The following is an 18,058-nucleotide window of genomic DNA, read 5'->3' on the forward strand; positions in this document are numbered from 1 at the left end:
GTCTATAGATTACACCAAAAGTAATTTTTTCAGTGTTTACCTCCCTTTCTAGTTCCACCTTTTCTACTGAGTGGTGAAAACCTGTGCAGGACTCCCCTCTCCAGAGGAACTGCATTGTTAACAAACAAGGGGTTGGAGAATTTGGCCAAAGACTCAGAACCATAATAGGGGCTCATTGTGATCTTTGCTACGAAGCCCCCTCTCTTTTATGTATGCCACCGGCATGAAATTACTAAATTAATTGGCCTATAAATTTAAGCCAATGATAATGCAAAAGAAAAATATTGTTCCCTTCTCGTTTCTTTTTTTGTACCCACCTGGAATAATTCGAAGGCCGCCAGAAGATCTCCTCCAGAGAGGTGTCCACAAAACAGGGGGTAATAGGCCAGTTTAGTGGGGCTGTAAGTCTTGTCAGAGAGTATCACTGTTGGCGGGGCCACTGTAGAACCGATATACTCAGGTTTGCCCTATAAGGTGATAAAAACGCAGACATTCACATGGGCCCATTTAGATATTTACCCAAGAAAAAAAAGATAAAAAGGTGATAGCAACATAAAGAAAGATAAAAATGTGAATACCTTGTATAATAATATATGTAGGAAGGTATATAAAAACAACAAAAAGGCTGGCACAGCTGTTTAAATATAATGGAGCATTAATTGCCACACATAAAAAAATCATATGCAATTAAAGAGAGTGTAAAAATAGCAGAAAGGACTCAAAAAATCATGTAAGTGTACAAAAATATAATCACTTTGTCATACAAGAACATAGTCAAGTACTATAAAAAAAAAACGATTAAAAAGTAACTAAAGAGAACTAAAAAGCTCAGGGGTGCAAACCATGATAAGTCGCTGCCCCTGAGGACCTCCACTCCAAAAAGACGAATGCTTCTAAATGTGTACTATTAAAATAACATACAAACTAATAGTGCATACATACAAGGGTGTAAAATAAGCATAAGCAATTTCCCCAAATGACAAAAATATACAAAAATATCTCGTAAGATATTGCCTCAAGCACGTATAGAATACATGACAACAGATAGTAATATCACCAATAAGGAGGGGTAGTATAAGAAGCTGGAGGGGTGGTCATAGCCAGCCACATGCGTATTGCCAACAATCGTGGTCACGATTGTTAGTCATCTGTTTTCACTCCATATTTAATTTGGCAAAAACTGCAAGTGCAGTACCCAGGCCCTCCTGTAGGATTACAGCACTCTTCATTGGATCTATGTCATGATGTTATATAATGGCATCTCATCTCTTCCAAAATTATGGAACGTATACAGCTGGGGACCCACTTATTTGGAGGGTATATAAAATAAATGTTTGTCTCTAAACATATTTACAATGTAGATGAAAAAAATTCCAATAATTTTTAGACATCCAATGCTATAACATGTCTCCCAAATAAGACTATGTGAACAAAAACTATGTTCCTCACCAAAGCATCATCATCATACAGCTCTATGACAATATTTGGAGGGTCGTCTGCAAAGTCTTTTATTTCTCCATGTAATGTTATGTTGTTAAACAAAAGCATCTGGTTCCAGGTTGGCGAAAGAGTCTGTGAAATTATCTGTGGAGCACAAAGTAGGACAACAGAATGTCAGGTACACATCGCAGAAAATACTTTAAAAAAAAGATAGTAATTTTTTATTAAAAAATTTAGTTTGGATAACTTTTCTTCATTAACAATTTACCACTAGACACCAAAATGTCTAGATTTGGATACCCTTTAAATTATTGATCAATAGGAGTTGGGCCATCAAACTACTTGACACCAAGGACTTAATTAGCCATACAGTACATTAGGGATTTCATATAGTAATTTTCCGAACAGTTGGTCTGTGAAGGTCGTCGTGCTGGACGACAACTCCATAAGTTAAAATGACAAATCGCCTATTGATCTCTGCCTTGATCTGAGGTCTCGGATGGAGATCTGTTCCAAGGGCTCCACTAGTCAGTGGACAAAACAATTCCGACATGGCAGATCAACTTTTCCAGAGATGTCTGCCTTTAGTTGGCATCTGTCACGCTCGTTTGTATCACAAAAAGGAGCAGAAGATGTCTAAATCTGCCTTTTTGGCTCTCCAAAACCTCTAGTGTATGGTGAACTTTAGGTACTAGACCAATGGACACCAGGAAATGGTCAAATAAAGCAGAAGACACCAAGAACTAGACTACCAAACCACTGAACACAGTGGACTGGAGTCATAAACCATTAGACACACACCAGGTAAATTAGCACAATGGTGGTGGAGCATCTTACTAGCGTCTCCTTGATAGTCAAAGGGAGTGAACTTCTGAAGTTCAACAACATGGTCAACTACTCTTACCCGGCAAAGACGGGTAAAACATATCCCTGGTGAGACAAGGGTATTGGGTTATTGTCTTCTTCATGGGTACAGGTCAATTTTCAGTGACCCCCAAGAATCATCAAAATGTAAAGATTTAATTGGCTATGGGTAAAAACTTCTCTGAGCTCCAGTGTCCTACCAAGATCACGTCAAGGTGCAGTCAAGGCTGAAGAGAATATACAACAGACAAGATGCGCTTCTTACCTTTGTTGTTTGGCAATGTGAGACAAATGTCACTTTGGCAAATGGGTCGGAAAGGCCAGTACTGTCAGCAGCAATCAATCCTCGAGCCTGGTACATGTGGGCCCGCAACTGGAATATGTGTTTTGCTGAAGGTCATGAAAAAAACAATTTATAAGTGACACAGTTTCCACTAGTACTTTTTAAATTTGTTTTTGCAAATTCAAAGATATATAATGCCCTTATTCTGTTGTCGATCAGGTATTCATGGAATCAATGCCACAATGGCAGCTATTTCATTCTTTCATAGTGACCTGCCCCATTTCTCATTAATATACAAATTAGAGGTTGTCACAGCTCCGCCCCTGTTATAAGCATCACTGTAATATGATCTTTGTAACACTAATATGTACAATTAAGGGATAATGTGACTTAATAAGGGATCCTTCAGACATCATTTGAACTTTTTAGTTCTGGGTCAAATTTTTTTTTAGAGGAATGGGTTACTGGCCATCCCCAGGCTAATGCTGGATATAGGCATAGGGAAGGGACAAGGTATTTTACCACCTGAGGTAGAGAAGACAATATACGCCACATTACCCACCCAACCCCCGGCCCTATCCTTGTAGAATAATGAGCATTTAGACCCAAGATGTATGTATGCAGATGTTTACTTGTTTCTACTTAGGTTTCTTATAGTGGGGTCCCTGTATTGTGCACCTAGTGTCTACATTTCCATCTTTTATCTGTTAAAATGATGGGGGTAGCACAACATCATGCGACCACTGTCATCTTTCTGCCTTTGGTTTTTACATAATTGAATTCTACCTGGGTGTTTTACAGGGAAGAAGAATATTAAATAAGACAAACCGTACAATTAATAGGGAGCAGCAAAAGAATCACTATTTATTGACCTGATTTATCTGAGGGTTGGCCTGACCCACCAGAAGTCACTTCAAGGGGTCCCTGCTTCAACAATATAATGGGGCATATAAAGTACAAGGCTCATTATTCTATTTTATTGCACAAAAATATATTAGTCCTGGCATCATATGATTTATTGGTGCAATCAGAACAGCAAAGTTTACTATGCAGACAGTGGTGGGGCCATAGAAGAGATGAAGCCCCAAAGCAAATCTCAGAATAGGTCCTCCATCATAGATCTGGGTTTGGCCACCAAAGACAGAAGTGTCTGGTGTTTGCACCCCCCTCTACACTCTTTTTATGACTGTTGGAACAATTCTCCACCCCTTGTTGACTAACAATGTAGTTCCCTTGGAGTCCTGCTCAGGTTCTAGCAGCCTTAAATGATATTTCTATGGTTTGTAGTATGTAAGCTCTTTAGTATGTTGTAGATATTCTTTAATGGGAGTTCTCCAATTTGGACAATTTGTTCTTGTTAGGCCCCATGCACACGACCGTGCCCGTAATCACAGCCCACGATTGCAGGCACGGCCACCCGCATTTTCGGGCCGTGATCCTATACAAAGTATAGGAGCACGGCCCGTAAAACACGAAAAAATGACATACTCCATAATTTCCGGCACAGTTCTACGGCACGGACACCCATCTAGCGTTCCGGAAAGGTATCCGCAACCAATAGAACCGAATGGGTCCGTAAAACCACGGACCGTAGTACGGTCGGCGGTTTTACGGTCGTGTGCATGGGGCCTAAGTAGGGTCCCCAAAAATAAGCTTATTACAGGGAGTGCTGCTGCTGCGACCCCAGTGATCAGCTTTAAGATGTAGGGGAACCTAAAAACAAGTGTTCAATTTCCCTGCAGTGCCACTACAGGGGAAATTAAGAATTACACAGTGTCTATCGAAATCAATGAGCAAGTCCATGTAATGCCTGGATATGCTGGGTCCTCCAGAGAAAGAGACACTATTTGTATCTACTTTCTGCTCTGGCTAATACATGAGGGTCCTGAATTAGGACTTTTATTAGGATTCCCAAATAATATATTTGAAAATGGGTTTTCTAAAGCAAAAAACCTCTTTAACTTAGGTTGATAATTATCCCATTAACCCCTTCCCGACATTTGACATACATGAACATCATAGTCGGGAGGGGAGGTATACAGCTGGTTTAGAAGCAGAGCCCGCTCCATACAGAGCAGGTGTCAGCTGTATATTGCAGCTGACACCTCACTCAAAAGGCCGAGATTTGAGATAACTCAGATCCCGGGTGTTTAACCACTTATATGCCCCCTCATTTAACCACTTAGGGGCACCCTTTGTCCCCGCCATCACCCCGACGCGATTGAAGGTGCCAATCGGTTGTCATGGCAGCCGGGGGCTTAATGACATCTTGGTCGTCCTATTAACAAAACATTTTTTAAATATATTTAGTAAAGTTTTCAAGTTTTTATAAAGTAATGTAACCAATAAAAAAAAGAAACATATTAGTATCGCCAAATCCGTAAGGGGGAGTTCACACAGAGTTTTTTTGTATGTGCCACAAAATGTCCGAAAACGCCTCCCACTGATTTCAATGGGAGGAGGAGGCGTTTTTTCCCGCGAGCGGTGAAAACTTCTCTCTGGCGAAAAAGAAGCGACATGCCCTATCTTCAGGCGTTTACGACTCCGACCTCCCATTGACATCAATGGGAGGCAGAGGAAGCGTTTTTCGCGGCTTTATTTGCCCGCAGCGCTCAATGGCCGTGGGCGAAAGCACCGCGAAAAACGCAGACAACGGTGGCAAACGACGTGCAGGCAGATCAAAATCTGCCTCCAAAAAACTCTGTGTGAACAGGGCCTAACAATCCGAGCTCATTGCTCCCATGCTGTTTAAAGAGGCTCTGTCACCAGATTCTCAAATCCCTATCTCCTATTGCATGTGATCGGCGCTGCAATGTACATAACAGCAACGTTTTTTTTGTTTTTTTTAAACGTTCATTTTTTGCCAAGTTATAAGCTATTTTATATATATGCAAATGAGCTTTGAAATGGACAACTGGGCGTGTATTGTGTTTTTAACTGGGCGTGTTTACGTGTATGACGCTGACCAATCAGTGACCAGTCAGTGTCATACACTCCTCTCCATTCATTTACACAGCAGCGATGTGCAGCCACATACACAGAGATTAACGTTAATCAAGTGTCCTGATAATGACTACACATGAAATCCAGCCTGGACGTCATGTGTATTCAGAATCCTGACACTTCTGAATCTTTTCTGTGAGATTCCAGCAAGCCACGCGTAATCTCGTGAGATTACGGAGGTAAACGAGATTTCCCCCCACTGATATATATTCTGCTCCCTGCATTTCCTCTTTGACTCCTCTCCAGCGTTGGAAGCGAACCCCCACCCCCCTCCCTGCCTTTATTTTTTGTTCTTTGTTATGGACTGCTGATGTACGGGTTGTCATTTCAGATATGCCGTTTTACTTGGCATCCTTCTGTAGGTTTTTCAATTATTTTCTTGTATTCCAGTCACTCTGGCGGTGTGGAAGGTCCTTGTCCGTCCTATTAGGGCATGACCACACGTGGCGGATTTCCTCCGCAACTGTCCGCATCAATGCCGCACAGAATCTGCGTTGCAGATTCTGCTGCGGATCTGCACAAAATGTGCAGAAAATTGATGCGGACTAGCTGCTGCGGACTGCGGGAAAAGTGCTTCCCTTCTCCCTATCAGTGCAGGATAGAGAGAAGGGACAGCACTTTCCCTAGTGAAAGTAAAAGAATTTCATACTTACCGGCCGTTGTCTTGGTGACGCGTCCTTCTTTCGGCATCCAGCCCGACCTCCCTGGATGACGCGCCAGTCCATGTGACCGCTGCAGCCTGTGCTTGGCCTGTGATTGGCTGCAGCCGTCACTTACACTGAAACGTCATCCTGGGAGGCCGGACTGGAGACAGACGCAGGGAGTTCTCGGTAAGTATGAACTTATATGTTTTTTTACAGATACATGTATATTGAGATCGGTAGTCACTGTCCCGGGTGCAGAAACAGTTACTGCCGATCGCTTAACTCTTTCAGCACCCTGGACAGTGACTATTTACAGACGTCTCCTAGCAACGCTCCCGTCATTACGGGAGCCCCATTGACTTCCTCAGTCTGGCTGTAGACCTAGAAATACATAGGTCCAGCCAGAATGAAGAAATGTCATGGTAGCAAAACCAATACGCTCCGCAGCACACATAAGATCTGCGGACTTCATTGCGGAATTTTGACTCTCCATTGAAGTCAATGGAGAAATTCCGCCATGAGTCCGCCACTGCTCCGCAACAGACAGAGCATGCTGCGGACACCAAATTCCGCTCCGCAGCCTATGCTCCGCAGCGGAATTTTACGCCTCGTCTAAACGAACACTGCTAAATTAAAGTGTAAGTCAATGGACAAACGGCACCGCTGCGGATTAACGCTGCGGAGTGTCCGCAGCGGAATTTAAGTGAAATTCCGCCACGTGTGAACCCGCCCTAAAAACTACAGCTCACCCCGCAAATATCAAGCCCTCATACCACTCCATCGAGTCTCATGGAGTCTCTGAATATGGCGACACAAAACAAATTGTTATTTTGTAATGGTAGTAAAACATTAAAAAATATATAGAAATTTAGTGTCATCGTAATTGTATTACCATGAATGACGCGTGACCCCTGAAGTTGCTTCCGGGACCAGAGCGGTGGAGAATGGGACCTCAGCGCTGGACCAGGAGGCACTTCAGAGGGTGAGTATCTGCTAGTTTAGTATGTTCTAACATCCCCTGCTCTGCTGCTGATTTAAAAAAAATATTGGATAACCTAGTTAAATGGGGTCACAACTCATCTCGCAAAAAAAAAGAAAAGCCCTCATCCAGCGATGTTGATAAAAAATATAAGTTATGGATCCTGAAAACGGGGAGGAAATAGCAAAAATGAAAAAAAGCAAACTGGCTGCGGTAAAATTGGTGTTTTTCAAGGGCGTATATGCAAGCTAGCTCGATGGAGGTTGGTAATACGGGCAGATGCCAGACAGCTCCAGTGATGCTTATCTTGGGAGAGATAATTGAATTGGCCAGGAAAACGTAGAAAGGCTGCAGACTCAATAGTGTTAAAAAGTAATGAACTGTAAAGTAGAAGTCTTTATAGCGCCTCATAAGGTTTATTAGTAAGTGTATAATTACCTCTGTGAACTCACACGTAAGTCTTCTTAATGTAGACTCGTTATGAGGCCGGTGGTGTCAGGATAGCGCCTGATAGATGTGTATAATATAGCACACAGGACCAGTGTGGTCCTCAGCTGAAGGATTATTATAATATAATAGTAATATATTCCTAACTTTGCTTTGTTCTCCGCTGCTTTGTGTAGTTCGAAATAAACATTAGGAGTTTAAGCTTATTTAAAGAGCAAGCACCCTCTAAATGGTCTTCTCCGAAATATTTACGAGACCCGTGCTTCACTATTGAGTATGAGTCCTTTAGGACAACCATGATTGGCTCCATTTTAGGCACGCATAAGGGTTAACGCTCCACCTTCGTAAGACTGAATGGGTGAAGTACAGCTTCTAGTCAGGTATGAGAACTGCCCAGGCTAGAATGTGAATGTTGGCACCTTGGCAAATTATCAGGTTCTAAGTATCTTCTAGGTATGTTCTAGGTAATCTAATTGTCTGGGCACCAAGCTGCTCCTAGTGTCCATTCTTCTTCAGTTTCATCGTTTTGTTGTCTTTTTTTGCTGACATTTCCTAGGAGAGATCTTCACTTCCTTGCTTAATCAAGTTTTGGAGGCATCTCAAGTACTTGAGGTAATTCCCTACAGGAAAAGCACCTATTGTGGGTCTAAGTGACTGGAAATAATGGACACAAACTGTCAAGAATCTTTTCATCTCTCAGTACTCTGGTTATTCGTAGACCGTGTTTTATTGCTGCAGTGTTTTCGACCAGACCCCAGCTAGGACCCCCAGCTGTATTCAGTAGGGGAACACGGTAACACATATTCAATACCCCTGCAGTGCCACCTCAGGTGAAATGAAGCATTGCACGGTGCCTATTGAAATGCTCAGACGTCCCGGGTCCTCCAGAGGGAGAGACCCTCTTTCCAGCTGCTCTCTACTTTGGCCTATAGATGAGGGTCCTGAACAGGACACCTCATTCCCTAATAGTGTTTTTGGATATGTTTTTTTCAAACCCGGCAACCCTTGTAAGAAATAAAATAGCATTTTATTTTAGACTATTTTGTGCCCTGAGCTATATTGTTGGGGGGAAAGAGTTCCCCCAAAACATCTCAATCAAAAATAATTTATATTCTCTTCTCTACGTCATTCCATTAATCGAGAATGTTTGATAAACCAGCATTTGTCATCCTCGCTGATGCTAGATTAAAGAAATTTTACTTAATGGCCCTTCAGCCCTAAAAGCTTTACAGATAAGTCTATTAGATTATATGTTTCCTGAAGAGGATTGGACTTTTTGCTACATTTGTTATAATAGGAAAATGCCTCGTCATTGAATTACTTAGACATTGTGGTTCATGTAAAAGATATATATAATAATAAAATTGTAATTTCAACTATGTAATAATTTCATTGCAGGGACTATAAACAGGTGAAATATGCCAGAGACCTTAGGTGACCCTGTCACAGTATGTAAGGGGTCAGGGCTGTAAATATGAGGTGATCCCCTTTTGGTATGTATGGACCGGCATGGACTGATAACGTATAGGTTTCCCTCAGAACACAATTCCTAGTTTATGTATAGATCTACAAAAATATGTTAAAAACTTTGCTGATACATTGTATAACGTATTTTATACTCCTCTTGAATTATAGCATCATTCGCTTCCAGAGCTGCAATCACAATTCTACAGGCTGATAAGCTCAAATCTCCTAGCATTACCTGCTTGTTCAGTGTCTACACAGAATTTGTTTATGTGATTTGCATCCTGGGATACATTGTCACTGTTCTGTAATCTGATGTGGGAAAAAATTACTTTCTCAGAATGCGGAGCAGCCTAGAGCATTGCATTATAGAAGTCACATAGAGGACAGAGGGTCCTGTAGCAAAATTGAGACCCTCTACTTGGTCCTTGCCACCATTGCTTAGCAGCACTTCTTCACTCACACTTCTTGACACTCAGGCTGGTTTTCTTCTCCTTTGTTTGAGTGCCTGTGGACAGAAGTTTAATTTGAAGCTCCTGGGCGCCTATGCAATATTTGTAACGGGGCCCCTACCTGCTATGTGCCGTTTATAATGCTGGTTTCTTCTTATGTGGCACAGGGGCATTTCAGCCCTCTCAGCCACCAGGGTGCGACAGCTACCTCTGCACCAACTGCCTATGGAAAGTAAGGTGGCTCACACGACCCATGAGGAAGGAAGGTAAAGTAAACCTCACCTGAGGCCCTCCTCCTTATTTACCCCATTGCAGCTGCATGAGCTAACTCTAAGGTACTCTATATGTACCTTAATAAGAGCTCTGGTCAGCTATTAGGGGTGTGTCTGTCAACATACTGTTAACTAGTTCTAGTAGCTATCAGCAGAATTATGAATGCAGCTCTAGACAATGATACATAAAGTAACTCAGAATCAGTAGAAGATGAGTAAAGCAAAGTATTGTTAATGTAACACATGATTTATGAACCAGACGGTTTCGGCGGAACCTGACGACCATGTAATGTGTATAGGATGTCCCGACTCTCCCTCGAGACAAAGTAAAAAATACACGGCGCCACATAGTGCAGATCAATGGGTAATGTGGAGGAGCAAGATGGAAAAAACGTGCTCAGCTTATAGTTGTGAATACTGGCTGGTATTACAATGTAATATGCAGGTATTCTGTGTCATGTGGAAGAAAGCTGCTGCCCAGTCCCATACGCAACGACCATAAGGAGTTGCCGATAATAGCAAATGGATAAAAGCAAAAAAAGGAAGGTACCATACAGGCGCTGTATGGTCCCTTCCTTTTTTTGCTCTTATCCATTTGACTCTCCTCCAAGGAAGATGTAGGGGGAAACAAGGATTGGGCATATTGGCTGCCCAATCCTTTGTTCCCATGGGAGATAAGCCGCCAACAAGGATTGTCCCGGTGATCATCTGCAATCTGATGAGGAACCATCAGCAAGTGTGCACTTCCCCTGCAGCACCACCGCAGGGGAAATAAAGCATTACATGGTGATGATTGAAATCAGTGGGCTGTCTGTGTAATGCATGAGTGTGTCGGGTCCTCCCGAGTAATATAGGTGTTTTTTTATAGCTGCTCTCCACACAAGGTAATTGATAATCTAAGAATATTGAAGAGTTCTTACTCTTAAAGACAAGGTTGCCAGGTGGCGGAGGTTGATGATGTCCACTTGTAGCTGGTGGATGCTCGATCTCATACCCTGTTGGCAAGTTTTCGAAGATGGCTTGTGAGTATTTGCTGGAACCCAGCCATAAGAAGACATCTACTTTGGCCTGTACACTCCATCCTGGTCCTCTCTTGCCCGGGAGCTATGGATAGAAGAAATATTGAATTAACACTGCAAGAATCACCTATATCACGACATTTTATGGTATAAAATTCACCCATTGAAATCATACTTTTGTTTGCCACTTCCAGAGTAGAATGTGTTGTATTCATTTACACTTCTTGTAATTATATATGGACATTTAGAGTTGATGGGCAACAATGGTACTCGTCTCCACTGGCTGCAAGGATTGTACAAATGAAAATATCCATCAGATCCTCAGACACAATTGTTCAAACAACCAATTGTTTGTCAGTGTCTTGAAAAATCAAATAAGCAGATAAATGATAGATACAAAATATTCAAAAATAGGCAGCACTCCAAACGTAGGTGTAAAAAAAGAGCTACTTTATTAGCCCTGGTGTGACGAATCGGCTCCACACACTAGAGCCTTTCTCAAGCCTGGCTTAAGAAAGGCTCTAGTGTGTGGAGCCGAAACGTTGCACCAGGTCTAATAAAGTAGCTCTTTTTTACACCTACGTTTGGAGTGCTGCCTATTTGTATCCAGCAGGAACTAAGGTCGGGTCCCTGGGGTGTGCACCCGCTTTATATTAAACACTGGTGCTGCTGGACTGTGGACTATTTTTTATAGAATAGATAGATAGATAGATAGATAGATAGATAGATAGATAGATAGATAGATAGATAGATAGATAGATAGATAGATAGATAGATAGATAGATAGATAGATAGATATGAGATAGATAGATAGATAGATAGATAGATAGATAGATAGATAGATAGATAGATAGATAGATAGATAGATAGATAGATAGATAGATAGATAGATAGATAGATAGATAGATAGATATGAGATAGATAGATATGAGATAGATAGATAGATATATAGATAGATAGATAGATAGATAGATAGATAGATAGATAGATAGATAGATAGATAGATAGATAGATAGATAGATAGATAGATAGATAGATAGATAATTGAAGGACAAATAATCCTACCAGCCCTTGTATTAAGAAAATCAATTAATGTATTCAGATTTTTGGTTCATTTCAGAACATTGGAGTATCGATATTATCTGGATGTTGCAGCTCGGTTTGGCAGAGCGATAAATCAGTGTGGATAATAAGGTCTAATTCACCTTAATATGTCTCGTTCTTCTTTACCCTCTAATGACCTCTGTTTATCTCCTTTACATTTAGAAGGAACATCTAATAGAAATGCATGGCACCATCTACACAATTATCCTGCATTGTTATAATCCACATGGTGAGAATGAATCAGTGTCACAATTAATAATGTGTGGAACATTCCAGAAAGGTTAGATCTTTAATTGTACTTTCTGAGAGGAGATGGTCTCAGATGTGAGCTACTTACTTTGAAGAAGATGGTTTTAATCTTCCCGCAATGGTGACCTTTCTCTTCAGGCACCGGGGAGTACAGAACATCTCTGGCTGGGATGCGGGCATATGCCACACGTTTATTGTTGCTGAGGAGCCATATGAACACATCAGGAACTGTATGTTGTGGCTGCAAGCAAAGTTGTGCAAATTCAGAATTGCAATATTGCAACTATCACTTTAGTTGCAAGTTCACTTTGATCAGAAATTTATCATATCTATGTTCTTCTATTTTCCCCATGCCACCTCTAACTTGCTTTTTAGAAGAAAATAATACAGGTTTTGACCGCCATCTTGATAGTAAAAGCTATAGTCTGCAGCTCTGGTAACTTAATGTGGCCATATCACATCTTTTAGACACTATTATTATAAAGATAATTCCAAATTGTGAGTAGGAGGGTGGAGAGCCACATATTCAGGTCTAAGGCACAGGAGAGGCAACAGACTGTGCTTTGTGCAGCAGCATGCATGTCGGGGGCAGTGTGTAAAACCAAGCCTACTGCAAGGAGGGGCAGAGATGATTGGTTGGAAATAGCCTTACGTTGTATACAGGAAGCAGCCAGGCGGAGATTCAGTGACAACAGCAGAATACACAGGGCTAAGAAACTTTGCAGTTGTCACCCAGTGAATTCCTACATTGCTGCTATGCATGCCTATTTGCCTGATATATTATTATTCTGAAACTTATAAGAGAGATGTAGTGGCATCAGATAGAGAAACTATGGTTTTTACCAGAGTCGTCATTTAACTAGATTTAGGTATCTTCAAGATATTTTGATGATGGTTGCATTGGTATGAAGAGGGATTAAATGGGAATGTAATGTTCAATCCAATGGGACTGGCAGCAGCCTATAGCTTGGCAATAATAAGTTAGCCAAAGGGGCATTGAGGTCTCAGCAATACATTCTGCTGATGTTTCTCAATAACATATCGAGAAATAGATAAAGGAGAACGTATACTGTAGTATTCTGCACTTATTACTATACAGTTAGGTCAAGAATTATTTGGACAGTGACACAATCTTCATGATTTGGGCTCTGCATGCCACGACATTGGATTTGAAATGAAACAACTGAGATGCAATTGAAGTGGAGACTTTCACGTTTAATTCAAGGGGTTGAACAAAAATATCCTGTGAAACGTTTAGGAATTGCAACCATTTTTCTACACAGCCGCCTCATTTCAGGGGCTCAAAAGTAATTGGACAAATTAACATTATCATAAATAAAATGTTTTTTATTAATACTTTGTAGAGAATCCTTTGCAGGCAATGACGGCCTGAAGTCTGGAACCCATGGACATCACCAAACGCTGGGTTTCCTCCTTTGTGATACTTTGCCCGGCCTTTACTGCAGCGTCTTCAGTTGTTGCTTGTTTGTGGGTCTTTCTGCCTTAAGTTTTGTCTTAAGCAGGTGAAATGCAGCTCGATCGGGTTGAGATCTGGTGATTGACTCGGCCATTGCAGAATATTCCACTTCTTTGCCTTATAAACTCCTGGGTTGCTTTCGCACGATGTTTTGGGTCGTTGTCCATCTGTATTGTGAAGCGACGTCCAATCAACGTTGCTGCATGTGGCTGAATCTGAGCAGAAAATAAATCCCTGAAGACTTCAGAATTCATCCGGCTCCTTCTGTCTTCAGTCACATCATCAATAAACACTAGTGACCGAGAGCTAGGCAGCCATGAATGCCCATGCCATCACACTGCCACCACCATGCCATCACACTGCCACCACTATGCCATCACACTGCCTCCACCATGCCATCACACGGCCTCCACCATGCCATCACACTGCCCCCACCATGCCATCACACTGCCCCCACCATGCCATCACACTGCCCCCACCATGCCATCACACTGCCTCCACCATGCCATCACACTGCCTCCACCATGCCATCACACTGCCCCCACCATGCCATCACATTGCCTCCACCATGTTTTACTGGGGATGTGGTGTACCTTGGATCATGAGCCGTTCCAAGCCTTCTCCATGCTGTTCCAGAACTGGACGGCTTCTTTACATGTTGCTTGGCAAAGTCTAATCTGGCCTTTCTATTTTTGAGGTTGATTAATGGTTTGCGCCTTGTGGTGAACCCTCTGTATTTGCGGTCATGAAGTCTTCTCTTTATGGTAGACTTAGATACTGATACACCTACCTCCAGGAGAATGTTCTTCACTTGGGTACATGTTGTGAAGGGGTTTTTCTTCACCATGGAAAGTATTCTGCGATCATCCACCACTGTTGTCTTCTGTGGATGTCCAGGCCTTTTGGAGTTCACAAGATCACCAGTGCGCTCGTTTTTTTTTCAAGAATATACCAAACTGTTGATTTAGCCACTCCTAACATTTGTGCCATCTCTCTGATAGATTTCTTCATTTTTTTTTCAGCCTAACGATGGTCTGTTTCACTTGCATTGAGCGCTCCTTTCACTTCATGTTGTGGGTTCACAGCAACAACTTCCAAATACAAATGCCACACCTGGAATCAACTCCAGACCTTTTACCTGCTTAATTGATGATGGATTAACGGGGGAATAGTCCATGCAGCCCATTAAATAGCCTTTGAGATAATTGTCCAATTACCTTTGGTCCCTTGAAAAAGAGGCCACTACATATTAAAGAGCTGTAATTGCTAAACCCTTCCTCAAATTAGGATGTGAATACCCTCAAATTAAAGCTGGGAGTCTGTACTTTAAGCCCTTATTGATTATATAACTGTATATTCAATATGTTTTGATAAACAACAAAAATGCCAAAACTTGTGTCACTGTCCAAATAATTCTGGACCTAACTGTGTATAGCCCATAACGAAATCATGAAATATTAGAACTTACATCATCCACCAGAAATTTGATCAGGTCAATGAAGCTCTGCATATCCCTCATCATCTCATTTACCGTCATCTTCTTCTTCTGCTGTATGATGGCTTTTGCATCACTGGACATTCCCTCCTGTAACGCAAGTCAAGATCACGTTTTTCTTAAGACAAACATAGACCGGAGACAATGGGTAAAAGATTTTCCATCTTAAACATCATTAAAAAAATATTAAGTCCCAAAAGTATACTACAAACAGGGGGGGGGGGAGCAGGCTAGTGTGGATGTCATTTTGGGGGGAACTTTGGCTATCACTCTTAGAAGGACACTCAGGCTTTAACTGTTAAGGGGACACTTAGGCTATCACTTTTAAGGGGACAGGGAGGCTATCACTTTTAGGGGGACAGGGAGGCTATCACTGTAATAGGGACAATAAGGCTACCACTATAATGGGGACAATGAGGCTGTCACTACGTTGGGACCCTGTTCTTGGGTTCCGTCTGATCTTTCCATCAGGGGAACCCATGAACGGAATCCAAACTAAAACAAACACAAACCATAGGTTTCCGTTTGCATCACCATTGATTTCAATGGTGACGGATCCGGTGCAAATGGTTTACGGTTGTTACCGTTGTGAGAGTGTTCAGTCATTTTAACGTTATGAATAGCGCAGTTGACTACAGTATTGATTCCGTCAAAACGACCGAACCCTTGCACAATGGTGAAAAATGGAAACCATTTGCACTGGTTCCGTCACATTTGAAATCGATGGTTTCCATTTGTTTCAGTTTGGATTCCGTTCATGGGTTCACCTGACCAAAAGCTCCAACAGAATCCAAGAACGGAGTCCCGATGCAGATGTGAACGAAGCCTTATAGGGAGCTGTAGCTGTCACTATGGGGCTACTGAGGTTCTTACAGTATTTTAGGGGCAACACTTTCAGTTTATGTCTGCATTAGATGTCAAGCATGAGGCTATAAGGATCTTGTATGTAAATGTGACCTCATGGATTGGTGTTGGGGAATTAGTCCATACATACTGTATGTGATGGCCAAAAATACCGTAAGGTTCATGCGCCTTACCAGTTCCTGCTTACAGAGTGTTAGTCTCTTCTTATCCAGGACTGTTGTGTTCAGCATTTTATTTTTCTTCTCTGCTGCAGAGATGAACATCCTGAAAGTAAAAAAATTAAAATACTATCATTTCACTAATATGTTACTTGTGGAATAATCCAAAAAGTTAAAGCGAGCGACCCAGTCCACCGTCAACTTCAGATAAGGTTAACGAGTTATGGACCTCATAGGACCTACTGTGAGATTAACATGTCAGAGCTTCCTCAAGAGCGTCCTTAATGGGCGAGTTTAGCCCTGGGTAGTTTCTCTGCCACTTATTAATGTAATTATGCAACTATGTCAGGAGCTTGTATAGTGACAATCGCTATGGTAATTACTTGTTGCTACTTGGGAACCATTAACAACTGCTGTTGATAGATCTTTTATATATGTCTCTTTTATTGCATAATCGTGTTCCTCTGAAAATGGGCTATGGCTATGATTGGCTCCATAACACCTTATTACTCTCTGTAGGCCAGCTCATTCACACATGAATACTTACAGGGGATATGTCATGACAGACACCCCCTTTAATATGAGAGCCACTGATTTTGCTGGCGGTAAATGCGGCTCATTTTCCCTGTAGCGGCCACTGCAGGGGAAATGAAGTATTACATGATGCAGCCATTTAAAATCGACCAGCCTAACAGGACATATGGAAAGGGGTTGTCAAGATAAGATAAACTCTTCAATGCAAGTCACCTGTTGATACATAGAAACTGTCAACAACTGCTTTTTACAGATCTTTTATCATTTAGTGCATAATGGTATTCTCCTGTGAGAGGACTGCGGCTCTAACTGGTTCTTTAACAGATTACTCCCTGCAGTCCAGCGCATGAAAACTTTTTGGGATTTTCAGGTGTTTATGAACATATACATGGAAGCTTTATTAAGTTCTAGCAACAGCAGTTATCCTGCTTCTTGACAGTTTCCAGGTTACTGGAGTTAAACCGAATGGGAAAATAATAGAAAAAAAATACCAAAAAGGTAATGTTGCTAGATTTTACATATACTGGCTTTATGGTAAATGTTAAATTTGTAAGGGATGTTCGTACTTGCTCTGGCTGATGAAGTCTGTGAGAACGTCTCTCATCTTTTCTTCAGGGGCAAAATCAGAAACTTTAATGAGCTCTTTCATTTGCTCTAATCCTTCTTCCTAGAGAGTAAAGTACATGAATGATAAATACAGAAAGACTTAAAGGGGATTTCCAGGACTTTCAATTGATGGTCTATCCTTAAGATAAGCCATCAAATTATGATCAGTGGTATTCTACCCATCATTGTTTATCCACTCACAGCGCCGTACGTACAGGTGTGGCTGTGCCTGGTACTGCAGCTCAGCCACACTGCATCGTTCATTTGAATTGGCTGAGCTAAAGTACTAGGCGTACCCATCTGTATGGATATGCATAGATAAACACAGAAGGTACCGGGGCAATCCAGTGAGCACTACAGCTCCTTTAATCTGCTTATTATGGGGGTTCCGGGGGGTCGGACCCCCATTGATCATATATTGAGGGCCTATTCTAAAGAAAGGCCATCAATTGAAGGTTCGGACAACCCGTTTAAGAAATGGTAAGTAGCCAAAACTCACCCCTTTCCCTGCTCTGATGCTATTAACGGAATTGACCCAGATCAGTATACGCCAAGAGCCCTTGACTTGTAATGCTATGGCATTTTCTAGTGGTCTACAACAGCAAAGGGGTTCATTTTATTTTCCCTGATGGTCTAGGGCAGTGAATGTGTCAATGATAAATTCAGGTTTCTGGTGAGGGTCCCGACTTCGGGGAACCCCTTGT

At 41.7% G+C, this 18,058-nt stretch overlaps 1 protein-coding gene across 1 annotated transcript in view; it reads right to left on the minus strand.

Annotated features, from left to right (window-relative positions):
- The window catches only part of FER1L6 (fer-1 like family member 6), a 91,410-nt gene that overhangs the window by 63,601 nt on the left and 9,751 nt on the right, over window positions 1-18,058 (minus strand). Inside the window, exons 6-13 of the mRNA XM_075827964.1 lie at window positions 17,315-17,415; window positions 16,230-16,320; window positions 15,166-15,282; window positions 12,309-12,461; window positions 10,769-10,952; window positions 2,570-2,694; window positions 1,450-1,584; window positions 318-467 (exon numbers count right to left, since the gene is read on the minus strand). Coding sequence (XP_075684079.1) covers window positions 318-467; window positions 1,450-1,584; window positions 2,570-2,694; window positions 10,769-10,952; window positions 12,309-12,461; window positions 15,166-15,282; window positions 16,230-16,320; window positions 17,315-17,415 — 1,056 coding nt within the window. The remainder of the gene's footprint in view (window positions 1-317; window positions 468-1,449; window positions 1,585-2,569; window positions 2,695-10,768; window positions 10,953-12,308; window positions 12,462-15,165; window positions 15,283-16,229; window positions 16,321-17,314; window positions 17,416-18,058) is intronic.

Source organism: Rhinoderma darwinii, chromosome 5 (genome assembly GCF_050947455.1).
Source record: "Rhinoderma darwinii isolate aRhiDar2 chromosome 5, aRhiDar2.hap1, whole genome shotgun sequence".
NCBI lineage: Eukaryota > Metazoa > Chordata > Amphibia > Anura > Rhinodermatidae > Rhinoderma > Rhinoderma darwinii.